The sequence below is a fragment of the Petaurus breviceps genome, unplaced genomic scaffold, assembly GCF_028583685.1.
Source record: "Petaurus breviceps papuanus isolate PSGF00001 unplaced genomic scaffold, PetGlider_PUasm1.0 185, whole genome shotgun sequence".
NCBI lineage: Eukaryota > Metazoa > Chordata > Mammalia > Diprotodontia > Petauridae > Petaurus > Petaurus breviceps.
The window spans coordinates 31,535,559-31,551,569 of record NW_027185797.1 but is presented as its reverse complement, the minus strand read 5'-3'; the positions used below and the strand labels follow the sequence as shown (position 1 = coordinate 31,551,569).

At 46.7% G+C, this 16,011-nt stretch overlaps 1 protein-coding gene and 1 long non-coding RNA gene across 3 annotated transcripts in view; one reads left to right on the top strand and one right to left on the bottom strand.

Moving 5' to 3' along the window:
- The window catches only part of LOC138161791 (uncharacterized), a 36,466-nt gene extending 29,195 nt beyond the window's left edge, over window positions 1-7,271 (bottom strand). For both annotated transcript variants that reach the window (XR_011168467.1, XR_011168466.1), the window contains exon 1: window positions 6,804-7,271. This is a non-coding gene — a long non-coding RNA (uncharacterized lncRNA). The remainder of the gene's footprint in view (window positions 1-6,803) is intronic.
- Window positions 7,272-7,447: 176 nt separating this feature from the next.
- The window catches only part of KLHL7 (kelch like family member 7), a 53,782-nt gene continuing 45,218 nt past the window's right edge, over window positions 7,448-16,011 (top strand). The window contains exon 1 of the mRNA XM_069088724.1: window positions 7,448-7,717. Coding sequence (XP_068944825.1) covers window positions 7,598-7,717 — 120 coding nt within the window. The 5' untranslated portion in view covers window positions 7,448-7,597. The remainder of the gene's footprint in view (window positions 7,718-16,011) is intronic.

Sequence of the window (16,011 nt, the reverse complement as noted above, 5' to 3'; positions counted from 1 at the left end):
TTTAAACTTTCCCGAGATAAAAATAATTTGTCAGTCAAGTCAATTGCCTCTCAAATCAAAGTTGAAACTCCCCATCACAGTCTAACTGTCAGACCCTCCTCTCCTCCTGGAGTCAATTTAGCCTTAAGAGGATTGATCTGTACTTTATCTACTTTATTTCTCCATAAATGGCAGCTAAAGTAAGCTTGGGAGAGATTATTGTCATCTTCAAAACAAATTTAAATTAATTTTAGACAAAAAAAAGTTCCCATGCTAAAGCCAAGATGCTATCCCCATCACTGGGACAATCAGTGGGAAATTACAGTCCCTCGGAAAGATTCCAAAAGAGCATTCTTTCTTGACACAACTACACTAAAACTTCCTGGAACTGGAAGCCAACTCCTTTGGACTCTCCATTAATTGGGTCTTGGGACCCTTCACTTTTAAGAGGCGGGGCCAAAGACAAGAAAACACTAGGCTGCTGATTGAGAGCAGAGTTCCAACCTCCTCTCTGGACCCCCCTCCCCTCCCAGTTACTACATTAGTACGTTCTCCCTATCAAAATGCCTTTTATGTGACTTTGCACAGCCTCTGTGTTTACTTACCTGGGTGCAAAGTATAGCTCCCCAGGATAACGTAAGGTCCTCAAGGGGAATAATAACTCATTTTTGTCACTGTTATCTACAATGCATGCCACAATTCCTAGCACATAGTAGGCACTTAATAAAGGTTTGTTTGATTGAATGCAAAAAAACCCAAAAACCAACCTCCTTCATTTACATCTAGAGATGCAACATTCCCAGGAAGGGGCAATAAGAAAACATTTCTTTTCCTCTGTCTCAACTTAAACTCAGCACTTAGCATTCATAGACAAACTGAAGCCTGATATAAGGAAAAACCACCTTCCAAAGAGAATTGTCCTAGAGGGGAGTGGGCTCCCTCAAGACCCATGGATTTCCCTTCCTTGGAGGTGGTCAAACCTCCATGCTTGGTCAGCTATATTCTAATAGGGACTCCTTTTGGGTAGAAGCCGCAGAATTACCATCCAACTCTCCCTCAAAACCCTACACAGCTGACTGGTTGCTTATACCCCTTCCATGTACTTTATGATCCTACCTGGTTGGAAAATGTTGCCCTGTTTCTCTGTTTTTGTGTCCCTGTCTCTCCCCCAACCTCTGCCCCCCCTTCATGCCTTTACTTAGAGAAAGCATCATTTGAGTTGAATTTCAAAGTGTGAGGAGACAAAAGGAAGGAACCTTTTGTTCTAGGTGTTTTCTGCTACGTAAAAAGGCCTTTTCCATATCTTCCTGAAGGGATCTGTTGTCTGTTAATGCAGCCAAATGCAGCAGCACTGTTATTATCCCTTCAGGTTTCTGCCTTTAAGGCCTGGGTCCTTTGCTCTCAGTCACCAAGCTGGGGGAGCTGGGCAGGCGAGGGGTAGAATGAGAGAATACTAAGTTCCATCTTACTTCTGAATCTTGAACTTAACTCTATGACTCAGCTCTGGCCTTTTGAAAATTCAATAACTAGTTATTTTTGCGCGAGTGACAAGGACCACAAACTGCACCTCAGGCAAAGAGCGTGATGCCTGTCCCAAGTTGACTTGCTGTGGGTACACAGATAGTGATTAGCAACCCCAGGCTTTAAAGCCAGGTCCTCTGATTGAATCCAGTGTTCTTGCCACCACACTAAGCTGCACGTATTGGGGAATTAACAGAAGCAGGGCTGTATTGCAGGAGGATTAATTTTGTAATCAGGAAATCTGGGTTCTAGGGCCAGAGTTCTTAGATGCTAATTTGCCAATGTGATCTCAGGGTTCATTTGAGAAATATTATTGAAAGATCAAGGGATAGAAATTAAAGGGAAAAAAAGAAAAAAACCAAGTCCAGAGAGAGTCCCACTGGGGTCCAGGAAGGACCTACAATGAATCTGGAAGGCGGCATTGTCTGCATGTCCAAAATAGAAAAGAATTGCTTACAGAAAGTGCCTAGAACACAAAGCCTGGCAACCCAACCCTGTGGTTGTTACTAACAGAAAGTCTTTTTGCTTTCCCATTTTCTTCTGATCTTTAGGCTCATGTGTTTCATATGTTAGAACTAATCATCTTACCAAAAATTCTACCTGGCCATGAGTGAATTTAGAAAAAAAAAAAAAACAGATTTTTATTTCACACCAGATGACAGGTGACTTGGCTTTTTCCCCTAGTGAAAGGCTCAGCACACGTTAAGATAATTACAAAAGCCCTTTTTATAATCCTCCTGATTCGAATTTCCTGCCTTGCTCTCCATTGGCTAGATGCAACCTCCTGAACTTCATACTCTTCTCCCTGATAGGTTCCCCCTCAAACAGCTAGTTAAGCATGAGTTCAAACTTCTGACCTTTTACCTGGTCAGAAACCTGGTTCTGCTTTCAGATTAGAACCAGTCACCTCTGGCTTACATTCTGCTATTGCTCAGAGCTGGGAGGAGCTTTAATCCAGTGGAAACTGAATTCCTTCCTTTGTTTCCCATACCTAATATTGTCACCTGGATTTCTAGTCTTCACTTCAAACTCAACTTCCTGACACGACCCCAATCTCTCCCCTGCATCCCCTGGACCCGGTTTTCCTCCTTCTGGCAATGGCACCTAAGCTCAGATCTTCAGCCAACTCTGGCTCCTCCTATGGTATCCACAAATCCCACTGACTCTATTTTTAAAAATATTATCAATCTAACAATCCCAACAAGACAAACTAAATTAAAACGAAGGAACACAACCCAGTACAGCCAAATAATCAGAACTACTGATATCCAAAATACACTTCTCCAACATCATCTCTTGACATCTCTTCTTTCCATTTACATGTAGTTTTTGTTATGTGTATTTGTTGTTGTTCGATTTTTTTTCAGTCTTGTCCAACTCTTTGTGACCCCGTTTGGGGTTTTCTTGCCAAAGATACTGGAATAGATTGCCATTTCCTTCTCCAACTCATTTTCGGTATATAGAGGTAGAAATGCTCTTAGCCCAGTATTATTATTTCTTAAGGTTCCCTCCCTCCCACCCCAAGGCTTCCAATTTCTCATTTTTAATTCTGTTGACGTGTGATAATTTGTTCTGCCATTCTTCAATCACTTTAATCCAACAAACATTTATTAAGCACCTACTCTATGGAGGAAACCGCTAGTCATTGGTGATAGTAAGACAAATATTAGTCCCTAACTTTGAAGAATTTATATTCTACTGGGCCCATACAAGTTATATAGATAAGTAAATGGAAGGGAAGCAGAGATTAGGAGGAAGAGTTTTCCAGAGGAGATGGAATGTCACACATCCATTTGTCTGAATTAATGACTTGATTTGTTTGTTTGTTTCTGAACCTACAAGGGGAAACGATCGATTTCCCTGGTCCACATCATCCTACTATTTAGTAGCCAATGCTTCTCTACATGAGTAGAGGGCGATAGTGGGAATAAGGCAGCAGCTACACAAAGGAAGAAACCCAAACACAAATTCTATATATGTTGATGAGATTTCTTGAAGGATTTCTTCTGAGGTGACTGAGGCCTCAGGATAGCTTCAGATTTAGGAGACAAAGTCTTCAGATATGGTTCCTGAGGTTTTGTGGCTGTTACTTAAGTCACCTACCAGTCGTGCCAGATTCTTTGAGATCTCATTCTTGGCAGAGATGCTGGTGTAGCTTATGGGTCTTCACTGCCTAGGCAGCTATCTACCTGCTATGCAAGATCAATTAATAGGGTGCAGCCAACAAAGATGCCTTTCCCATTTTCCCTTATACGGAGAAGGTCCTACCACTGAGGTGTCAGCAATGAGAGGCAGCTTGGCACAGTGGGATAAACATGGACAGACTAGGAGCCAGGAAGACTTTAAGTTGGAATCTCACTAGTGGCTATGGCTCAGTTCCCCCATCTGATAAATGGGGATGCTAATAGCGTCTACCCAATAGAGTTGTTGTAAGAAGCAGAGACAAGAAAACAAATGTAAACAACAAAGGAGATAACATAGGTAAAGTGTCGGGAAATATTAGCTATTATTACGTTTCACCAATTTCATTCCCTTCCCAGGGACTGGTGAGAAGCCAAGTGTGATAAGATGCCTCTGATTCCTGACTGAGACATTGGAATCCTTGAGCTTTGACTTTGATTGCAGAGGGAATGCAACAGAAAAAAGAGGGGGAAAGAGAGTCTGACTCACCACTTGGCTGACTCTGTAAATTAATAAATTAGACCTGCTTTTGTAGAGCTAGGTGCCAACTCTCAACACTTTGGCTAGACTCTGGGAAACATGTATCCATGAAAAATTTCTTATAGCCAGGGGACTCACTCCCTACAAAAAGCTCTGAGCTCCCTAGGAGTTTGGATTAGGGGCATCATGCAACATTGGCAACATTGAGAACAATATTACTATGAGTTGGTTAAAAGCCTATATTTCTGACTGAATTCTTCTGAGGAGGTCTCTAGACCAGAGAAGGGGAACCTGTGACCCTCTAGGTCCTCAAGCATGGCCCTTTGATTGAATCCAAACTTCACAGAACAAATCTCCTTCATAAAAGGATTTTCCCCCACCCCTGCTCTAGACTCTTTGAGTCTGTCCCTCTGCAAAGGATTGTACCTCAGGAGTTCGAGATTCAGGTCAGTTCTGACCCAGTTTGGTTAACAGTGCAATAAATTGTCTACAGAAACACTGGACCAGGACATCTACCAATGTGTACTAAAGGGAGCACTCACAAGGAGAAAATCCCAGATCCTTGAGGTATCCAAGTCAAAGTTTTAAAGTATCTCCTTTAGGGGACTCAAAGGGCTCCACAACTGGTCTGTCACTTGTATCCTCTTGGCAGTCTAGTGTGGAGCTTGATACATAATAGGCAAGGAAAGATGTATCATTTGCTTACATTTTCAGCAGGGAGAGGTTTCCTCCCGAGGGAGTTCTGATTGACTGCGTCTTCCGCCCAGGCCAGGCTGTACTTACCCAAGAATGAGCTCCCAGAAATCCCTCACCTTTGCCTGCAGATCTCCAGTGGGAGGACCCCATGACTTCCCAAGGCAGACCATTTTCGATGGTTTTAATTGTTAGGAAGCTTTTCTCCATATCAAGCTGAATTTTGTGTCTCCCTAACTTCTACCCAGTGAGTGAAAGAAGTGAAAACTTCTCAGACTATACTCTAAAATCTAGTAAGGCTTTTCATGGGAAACAGACCCAAGTTCCCCTTCACCAGAAATCACATGATTTATAAGGACTCAAAACTCAGAGCAGTAGGGAGTCACCCCTCTCCTCAGTGACACCTCAGCATAAAGATGCCAAAGAAGGACAGAAGTGCTTTCTCAAATGTACATTGGGTGATCTACTGTTTCCTTGTTCCAGTGCTTGAGGTAGATTGCTGTGCTTAGATTGTACACCTAACTTCCAGCCAATGGAAGAAAAGGGTCAGGAGTGGGATGGGGGAGAATTCCAAATTAGGGCTTTATAACTTTGCCATTTCCTTTTGTAAATTGCTTCTCCTCCCTCACCATTTGTCAGGAGGGTGGCCCTTTCTCGAGATTGTGATAAACCATTTTTTTTCTGTTTCCTGCCTTGAGAAACTTCTGAGTATTATTTGAGTAAGGATCTGTTGCACAGTTTTTTGGGGTGCACACACTGGTATTCCCAGTTCTCCACCATAAGGCTTGGCAGACATGACAATCCATCAGAAACTTTTACAACCATCCTCATATTCCTCCTGAGTTGTAAACACTTGATGTGCTGGTGCTATGGAAAACTGGGGGTCCGATCAGGAAGGATGCCCAATACACAATGTTTATTGTAAAGGCCCAGAGCCAGGGATGGGGTTGGACAAGACTGGAGCTGTCCATGCTTACAGGAGCATAGTATCACCCCATTAAGGCTGCTGGATCATGGCTCCCCTTCGGCTCCCCCATCCCACTATTCAGTCAGCCTTAGTGACCAAGCTCCGCTCTGGCTAAGGCTGGCTACCCACTGGACAAAGCCAGAGATTTTAAAATATAATTTCTTGTATTGCAAGGGCCTCGAGGGGGTTAGAGTTTTATGAGGGGGGTTGCATACACACTGTGAGCACAGACTAGGCCCTGAGGTCCTTGAGTTTATCTATATGAAACTTTTGTCTAGAGGGTGTGACTAAGAAACTTACATGTTTCTTTAAATTAAGAAAGGAGTTCTTTTGCTGGGGTGGGGATGGGGAGGTGCACATGCCTTGCAGTTCTAACCTTCACAGGTAACACGGGAGCTTTAGGAATTTCGTAAATTTCACAAAGTCTTTGGTTCTAATCAGAATCTCAGGATTAGAAGGGGTTTCTTGGGCCTTCTCCTCCTCCAGTCAACCTGAACTAGGGTCATCCAACTCTGAGCTGACCTTGTGAGCAGGAGTCAACTCCCTTCAGAGGCAGGGCATCCCACCTCCTGGAAGCTTGAGTTAAAATGCTTTTCCTTAGATGGCATCAAAGTCTGATCCCTCAGCAAATTCAGCCATAAATTTAGATTGGAAAGGCCCCCAGTTTTGAGTCCAACTTTCCCATTCTACAGATGAGTATACTATGACTTGAGAGGCTAGGTTACTTGGCCAGGATTATACGGCTCATTAAATATCAGAAGCAGGATTTGAACCTTGACTCTGATTCCAAAACCTTCATGAGAATCAATCCTTAGAGTTACCAGCCATTCCTGTATTCCCTGTCTTTCACCTTACACCCTACATGACATTCATAGCAACATTCATTAGGGCTAGGCATGCTACTCATGGTTCTAACTAGACCGGAAGGAGCCTGGAAAGTTGTTAGCTCAAGAGAAGCTTCATTGGCTCAGAAAAAGCCCACCTGGGATACTTCAGCTTTCTCAAGATCTTCTGATCCCTCTGATTGCCTTCATCTCACCATCCAAAACAAAATGATGATCCACTCTGTTTCCCTGAACTTGAGTGGTTGTCATTGTAAGTCCGCTTGAGGCCCCTTGACTCCAGTTCTACACCCTTCCCTCTCCACCTCCAGGCAGAGAAGCTACCCTTGCCACTTGATGGGAAATGCGCTGGATTTTTCTTTAACTCAGGGACTTATGAGCTCCAAGGGCCCTTCTAGGGGCTCTGGTGCAGTGGCCTCCGGCCTCAGTCTCGCCGTGTATAAATGGGGTGGGTTGGGCCGGATGACCTCCAAGGGCCCTTCCAGCTCTCTCCAGGGGCCCTGGCGCAGCGGCCTTCCCCCGGCCTCAGTTTCCCCTCCGGGAGGAGGCGGGTGCCGGTCCACGGGCCCCGGGCGGCCCAGGCCCGCGCGCCTTTGCGCGCCTGGCGGTGACGTGGGGCGCGGCGGGCCCTCCCCCCCCTATTCCTCTCCCGGGCCCTCCGGCAGACCCTGTGCGCAGACTCGGCGGCCGGGCTCGCGTTCGGCCGGCCCAGCGTAGCGGGCCGCCGCGTTCCGAGGGGCGGGGGCGGGAGGGGCCCCGGGGCGGGCCGGGGGCGGGGGCGGGGCCCCAGGGCGGGCCGAGGGGCGGGGGACAGGGCCCGGGGCGTTCCATCTGCTGCTCCCGGGGTTGCGCGGGTGAGTGTGAGTGTGTGTGCGTGCGTGTGGATGCGTGTGCGCGTGCGCGCGGGGTCGTGCCGCGCGTGTGCCCAGGGAGGATGGCAGCGTCCGGCGCGGAAAAAAGCAACAAGAAGAAAACCGAGAAAAAGCTCGCGGCCCGGGAGGAGGCCAAGCTGCTGGCGAGCTTCATGGGCGTCATGAATAACATGCGGAAGCAGGTACCGCCCCCGGGAGGAGGGGCAGGGCCGGGAGGGGGGAGGGGCACGGCCAGGGAGGGGGGAGGGGCAAAGAGGGGCACCCTCCTAGGGCGCCCGCCCTCTCACTCGGCGCTGTCCGCGCTGCCCCTTCCCCCTTCTCCTACCCCTGCACTCGGACCTCGGAGGAAACCCTCGGGCACCGCGGCCGCGTCCCGGCGTAATCTCCTGGCTTTGGAGCGAGAAGGGACCTTGACTTGCCCAAGGTCACCCAGGGAATGAGAGGCCCAACCGGGATTCGAATTCAGGCCTTGTGACTCCCGTCTAGCGCGCTGCGTCCAACAAGCATTTGTGGTTGTTTAAAAAAAAAAAAAAGAAAGGCACACACTCTCCGAGCTGGAGATACCGAGACAAAAGGGAAGAGACCCTGCCCTCAGGGAGCTTACGTGGGGTGGGGGAGCCCAAGAACAAAGGGAAACCGACTCCTGACCCCGAGAAGCAAACAATGACGTGAACAGACCTGCTCTCAGGGAGCTTACATGGGGTGGGGGAGCCCAAGAGCAAAGGGAAACCAGCTCCTGCCCCGGGGGAGCAGTACATTCTTTGGAGAGCCTTGGATGCCCAGGTGGCTGGGCAGGGATTTTTCCCTGCGCCCCAGCTGCCACATGGTGCCTTGGAGAAGTGGATTTGGCATCCAAAGACCTGAATTTGAATCCTCTCTCCCACTTCCAGTTGTATGACCCTGGATAAGTCACTTCACTGCTCCCGTCTTCCTTCTAAGATCCCCTCCAGTTTAGGCATCTGCTGTGAACCAATGATCATGGGCACGATTCTCATAATGCTGCCGAAGACTGATTACAAAAGGCTTCTTTATTCTACTAAATATTGATGCTGGAGAGGGGGAGCGAGAATGTTGATAGCAGGTGAAGACAAGCCTTTCTGTTTATGTTTATCAGAGTAGCAACATTCACTAATACATGTGGTGGTGCCTCATGGAAACAGTCCAAGGTAATGTTGGTACCGTCTCTGCTCCCTGGCATGGTGGAGAAATGAAGGTGTGTTTTGGAAATAAACTCTGGTGATGAGCACTCCATACTTAGGAGCTGTTATTCAGACTTGCCCGGATATTCAAGGCCCTCCTTCTTTCTACCCATCCCACATCTGGAGCAGCTCTCCAGGACAAATGGTGTTTCAGCCACACTAGGCTTATCACAATCCTCTTCTCACTGGGCCTTCACCCATCTACAAGCCTTAACTCTTGTTGTCCTTTCAGGTCTAGAATGTACTCTCCTTCCAACTCATCCCCCTCCCATATCTCTCTGCTCAAACCTTTGTCTTCAAGGGTCACCTCCTCCCAAAAGCCTTCCCTGTACTCAGTGGCAGAAACCAATCAACTTCCACACACCTCTCAGCATTAGGCCTACACTACTTATGGGCCACATTCTTGAACCATAGCTATTCCTGTATGAGTTGTGTTTCCTTGACTAGAAGAAGCCCATTGAGGAAGGGACTGGATTGGTTTATCATATTTCTATTCCCAACCCAGGATGGGCTTTAGAAAGGGAGAGAGTATGAGCAGTCTGCTTTGGACATGTTGAGCTTGAGATGACTCTGGGACATCCAGTTTGAGGTGTCCAACAGGCTAATAGTTGGCATTGTGGGACTGAAGCTCAGGGGAAAGACTGGGGCTGGACGTAGAGATCCAGGAGTCATCTGCATAGAGCTCTGTCAGCCCCTGGGAGCTAAGTGGGTCACCAAGAAAGAGGGTTAGGTTTAGAAAGCAGAGCCAGGGCCCAGGGCGCACAGTAGGCGCCTAATAAAAGGTGCCACTGCCAGCTCGCAGAAGATGAAGCTTTCAGTGGTCATCTTCCTTCTGTATTGGTTGCATTGCTTTTACCAATGGAAATTAGGAACATGAACCACGGTAGTCAGTGGACAGTTAGGTATTCTGTGATGTCATCAAGCCCATTCCTCTTCATTGTACTTTGCACACTTGGCCCATGCCCATGGGGGAATGGAGAAAGCCCTGGCCTGGGTGCCCATTCCTGCTCTGTTCCATACGCCAGTGGACCTGGAGTGCATGCACACCTCTTGCTTTGTGCAGAGGGAGGCTGAGGCCTGAGGAGGTTACCTTACTTGCCGCAGATCACACAGGGTTAGAAGTTTTGGTGTGAGAGGCATAAGGCAGCAATTCATTTGAAAAATGCCACAGGAATGTTCTTAGGCCCATAGCTGAACCCTGCCCTAGCAGACCACAGAGAGGGTGTCCAGGCTCGGGGGAAGAGATAACTGGGCCTGCCTTTTTCTGCCCTAGAATGGGGCGTGGGGGGGTGGTCTGTTCAGAGCACCATGTTTTAGGCTAAGCTGGGGAGCATCCAGAGGAGGGCACCTAGTAGGGTGAAGGGCCTAGAGTCCCTGTCAAATGAGGCTGCTTGAAAAAGTGGGAAGGTTCTGCCTAAAGCCAAGAGTCCTGGGCGTGTGGGTTTGAGGGGATAGTAGCATTCTTCCAGTATTTGAAGGGCTGACACGTGAATGACAATGCAGTGGGGAGAGGTATGGACTAAGCCCCCCTAGTGCTCAGGTTATCAGAGCTGTGCACACCTCCAGCAGCTGTCTCAGGCCTGCTACTCACCCCTGTTGTTTAGGCCAAGACTGAATGTGTGACCACATGTTGTAGTGGAGAAACTTTTCCTGGGCTGTGGACTGGATGACAGCCCTGGATCCTATGGACAGAGAGTTTGAATGCAGTGATTTCTGGGTTCAGGTGTTATCAGGTGATGGCTCCTCTATTTGGATTGAAATGGTTGTGTGGGTGGCTCATGCTTGGGGCCTGCAAGTCCCTGAAGTCACTGCCACGTCTCTCCAGGTACCCAATGACCCTTGTTAGGTACTAGGCTAAACACTGGACATAGGAATAACAGCAAGGAAGACAGTCCTTGCCCTCAAGGAGCTGACATTCTGCTGAGGGAAGACAACATATATAGCAGCCCTAGAAAGCTGGCACGGCTTGGCAAGGAGCCTTGGGAAGGTGGCTCGGAGCTTCATGTCCCAGCGAGATAAGGCCTAAAGCTCCCCTGTCAGAGCTGATCAAGAATCCGGCCCAACGGAAGATGCAGGAGCCATCATCCATGGTCATGGATACAGAGCCCTGTCAGGGCATAACTCCAATGGGGACGTTACTTTTGAATTTAAACATGTTTTAGACTTTTTAAACAGTACCAATCACAGGCAAAGTAAGGAACAGAATTCCAAAGAGAACCTGCGAATCCCAAGGATTTACATTTCAATAAGAGCCTTGTGTGTTCTCTGTCGGCTTCTAGCCTCTCCTCTTGGTTCTGCTGACTCTTCTAGTCTGTAGGTTTCTTTGAAGCTGTCAGACTCGTCACTTGGGCAATGAAGTGATATTTTGGCACACACGCCCATAGACCTCCTTATCTTCTCCTGCCACCCTCTCTTTGCTCACAGAGGGGCTTATGGCCTTTCACTGGTAGAGATAAAGCAGATACCAGTCTCCTTGTACAGCTTGGTCAGCTTCTTTCCACCAAGCACTGTTTCTCTCTTGTAGCCTGCTTGTGCACCTGGGCTCCAGGGCACTCCACTGGACAATCTGCCTTTGGAGGACCAGGTGGCCCAGCTCTGGCTTGGCAGCCGCCATGTCCCAGATGGCTGGTACATAGTAGGAGCATGTCCATCAACCAATGCTGGGCCAATGATCGCTTCTTTAGGTAGGGATGGCCTAGCAGGGAGATTAGGGACCTGAAGGCTGGCACCAGTTTTATCATATCATGGCATCTATATGTATTGACATGAATTCTTAAAGAAATGTGGCAGAAACTAGTGTGCAGGGACATAGGTTAGAGAGATCTGAGGAAATGCCACCCATTAGATAACTTTCTGTTGGGGGTGGGGTGGGGAGAGTATGGGTGGGGGTGTTAAGAGCGATAAATTGAAGCACCATCGTTTCAAAATGGCAGGATCTTTGTTCTCCATTGCTTTCTGTCTACCCTGCTCCAGATATCTTTGGAGGGATTTTAATGTGCCATGAGAGGAGTGTGGCATCTCCTTCACTGCTCTGGCAAGGTGCTTAACTTGTCTTAGCTTTCTCATCTGAAACAAGGAGACTGGAGAAAGGGACATCCCTCCCTACCCTGGGGCCTTCATCCACTCTGTGGGTCTGGTTCACTCAGTCTTAGGACTTCTTCAGTGTGTGTGTGTGTGTGTGTGTGTGTGTGTGTCTGTGTCTGTGTCTGTCTGTCTTTCTGTCTCCTTGACCCCTTCTCAGAATGAGGTTGTTAAACAATTGAAGGAAATGCTAAATTTCAGTTGAGAGATTAGTGAAAATAGAGGTACAGGGTTTTTTCCCCTCTTGATTCATAGAGCCCCCCAGCAAGTCTGTGGACCACAGGCTGAGAACCCTCTGCTTTATCTAGATAAATCTTATAATGTAGAAAGATTTTGAGGAGAGAGGATGAGGAGGAGAAAAAGAAAGAGCAAAAATTGAAAGCAGAGGGGAGGGAATGAGCATGCCTTGAACATCTACTATGCATCAGGAACTGGGCTCCCTGCTTTACAGAGATAATCTCATTTGATTGATAAACTAGATCTTGCGTCTGTATGGATTGTGCCAGGAGTCCAGGTAGGTGAGGACTGCCCGACAGCAGGTGTTTGAGAGTCTTTTGGTGGAAAGGGGCAGAGGGAATCACACACACACACACTCACACTATGTTTATACACTCATATACACATACATTTATATACATATGCATATATGTCAGCATATCAATCTTCCTTGTCTTTGGCACCATCAGAATAGACATTCTACAGGTTACATTCTTCAAGGAGAGTGGAAGCTCTTGGAGGATCACCCCACTGGCGAAGCTATGCATGAAGCAGGAATGTCACTGATATTTGACTTGACTAGGCAGAAGTGAAGCTAACCTCCTTTAACTAGCCCCTCATCATTTGAATGGGGTGAGATGGATCAATGCCTTAATGCCTCCCAATTTCCTCCCTCTGCCCTCAGTCAAAGAATTGCTGCCAAGGCAAAAATGTCATTAATCATTGACAGGTAGATGAGGGAGGGGGAAGGCCTACCCTAGACATTACTTTTGTAGTTATTGTTTCCTGTTTTTCATAAGGGACAAAAGTTCTATTTCTTTAAAAAAAAAAAAAGCTTTTTTTATGGAAGAATGGGGACTATCTTAGTTGACTGTAAAACCCAGTAGTTTGGATGTCCCTGACACCCATTAGGTGTCACCACCTGGCATCTTGGTCAGTTTTCTTGACTATAAATAAGAGTCAGACTAGGTGAACTCCCAACGTTCAAGGGATTTTGAACTGGAAGGAATGTTTACTGGGTCTCCTCCAAGCCCCTTGTTTCTTGGATGACAAAACAGACTCACCCAAGCCTTGACCTTGGGAAGTGGCATCACCAAGGCCTCACTGGTGGTAAGTGGCAGGACTCTGCTTAGGGCTCTTTGTGGCTTCCAGGTTAAAAGCAGGCTGCTTAGACGTGGAGAGTTGAAAATGATGAGGGAAAAACCCTAAATATAATCTCCAGTAGTTCCGGCAAGAATATTATTTTCTCAGAGGCTGCTTTTCCAAGCTAATGGCTATCCCAGTAAGTTCTGATGCTTGTCCTGAGTTAGCACGATGGTCCCATCCATTGAGGGTTGTTGGCCCTTATTGGCGTCAGAGACACTAAGATGCAAGAGTAGAACACTGTTAGAGACCTAAGTTGTTTAAAAACAGAGATGCCACAACATTATATTGAGCTGCACTTTCGTCTTCTTCAAGTTAGCAGGATTGGAGAGAGAAATTCTCATTCATTATACGACCCTCTTTTAACATCATTTGGTAGAGAGTGGAGAAATAGGGGAATCTCATGAAGCTGAGACCAGCTGGAGACCTGAATTCAGAAGAGAATTTCTCAAAGATTGATGGCTGCAAACAAAGTCCTATTAGCTCTCCTGGAGAGGGGTGGGGCATCATATTTTATTAATATTCTGGGTTTTTTTTTAACATCCTTGTCAATTTTCAGCATCTTCCCCATAGAACAGAACCAAGAAGGGCTATTCAAACAAATCAACCCATGGATCCCTCGTGACTTTGCTGGCCACCATCTCTACTGAAGTGGAGAAGCCTCCTAGATTGTTGAGCTTCCAAGGACCCTGTTAGTCAGCAACACTGATCCACACAGCAGAGCCGTTGTGATGCTTTCCAGTTCAGTTGTGATCTTGTGTTCTTGTTTTCCTGTATCTTTATTGCGCTCGAATTAGAATCGTGGCTCTCCAAGGTGGCAGAAGTGAGTCGTCTCTGGCAGGCTTAGGGCAGAAGGTTTGAGTTCTCTCTAAACCCCCCAAATCCCATGAAGGGAATGTTTACTAAATGCTTGTTCTGTGTGAAAACACATCAGGGATACAAAGTTCATTAATATGTAGCCTTTTCTTGGCCTGTATCCACAATTGACATTGATGGCTCCCTGTTACTTCTTGATACTCCCCCTGCTGAGATACTAAGTTACCCTCCACTGTCCCTTCTCTGATTCCTCAGTCTTCATTTTGTACTTCCATTGCTTCTGGTTCCAGCCCACATTCCTGATGGCCTCTCATTCATTCCCATCCCTTTGTTGCAGTTTTAACCCAGGGACACCAAAAACTTTTGAGGTGGGGGCTTTGCCCACCCAAAAATTGTGATTTCATGATGTGTGGTGGTGGAACCATCTCAAAGAATTCAGTCAGACCACCTCCAATCCAAGTATAGGCATTTATTGAGATTGATGCCTTTCATGAAGCGGGCTAAATTCCAAGAGGAACCAGCAACTTTAGAGAAAGCCAGATAGATTTTTGTAGGGTAAACATGCAATTACACAACAGAAATTTACATAGAATAGAGAAATATCATTAATATTAAAAGGCAGGAGGAGTTTGTTAAGGGATTAGGTAATGGAGGAGGGGTTCCATCATTCTGGTCATTCTGCCCTCCAACTGGCTAGCTATTGTGGTCCTGTCTTGTGCTAGATGGATGATAGGATTGTGATTGAATACAATAACACACCTGTTTCTGTGGGAATGGGTCTGGGGGCAGTGACCAGGTAGAGGCAGTAGCTAGGTTCCCATCATATGGACACACCTGTTGTTCCAGTGAGCAGTGAGGCATAAGTTGGGGGGGGGGGGCTGCTGTTCACTAGGGCCAGGCCTATAATGAAGTTAGAATATTGGGGCTGGGGGCAGCTTTATTAGGATCCCATCACCTTCAGTGTACCTCTCCTGGGCAAGTTAAAATCTGTAGGAGAAAGTGACTTCCACTGTCTGACCCCAGTTGATCTTTCTATCTTTGGTGTTCTCTCTCTGTCTGTTTCTGTCTCTTTAGGACCCAGTTTAGGTGTCACTTCCTAGTTCTTTCCTCATTTTTCTCTCCTTTTTTTCAAATAGTTTCACTTTCATTTTCAAACATATCTTTTCTCCTCCAATTATCCGTTGTGAGGGGGGAAGGAAGAGGAAGAAAGAAGTAAGGAAATTTAAGTATGTCCTATGTACCAGGCACTGCTAAGTGAGTTACAAATATCTCATTTCACCCTATGAGTTAGTTGCTATTATTAACCTCCTTCTGCAGTTGAGGAAACTGAGGCTCATGCAAGTTAAGTGACTTGCCCATGGTAACACAGCTAAGTAAGTATCTAAGGTCAAATTTGAACTGATGGCAGGCCCAGTGCTCTATCCATTGTGCCGCCTAGGTGCCTCACTTGTTTACTTGTTTTAATTGTTCTCTTGTCCTGCTCTCTTGATTCTGCATCACTTCATACAAATCTTTCCAGGTTTCCCTGAAATCTTCATGATTTCTTTTGACAAAATAGTCTTATTCCATCACATTCATACATGTAATTTGTTTAGCCATTCCCCAGTTGATATGCAGCCCCTCCCATGTGGTTTAGGGGTGCTAGAAATACTGAAATTTCCAGGTAAGGGGCAGTAGCCACCTAGGATGAATTCACCTTCTAGTCTGGGGGGGTGAGGTTTATTGTAATGCCAATAGAAGTGGGCAGGGTTCCTAGTGAATCTGCTACTTAATGGGGGTGAGACGGATGCTTATATACAAAAGGGAGGTGAAAGCATCTGGGTAGGATTAAGGAGGGGGTAAGTAGCCTGGGATGGGCCAGGTATTATTATGAAAGGACATCTAGTAGGCTAATTAGGTAAAGGAGTTGGGATTAAGGAGTGATGTATCTGCTTGTATTCTAGGGTGGGCCAAGAACTGCTGTGAAAGGAATGTCAAGGAAGCTAACTAGGTGATCTAGGTGGACTGGGGTGGGCCCATTG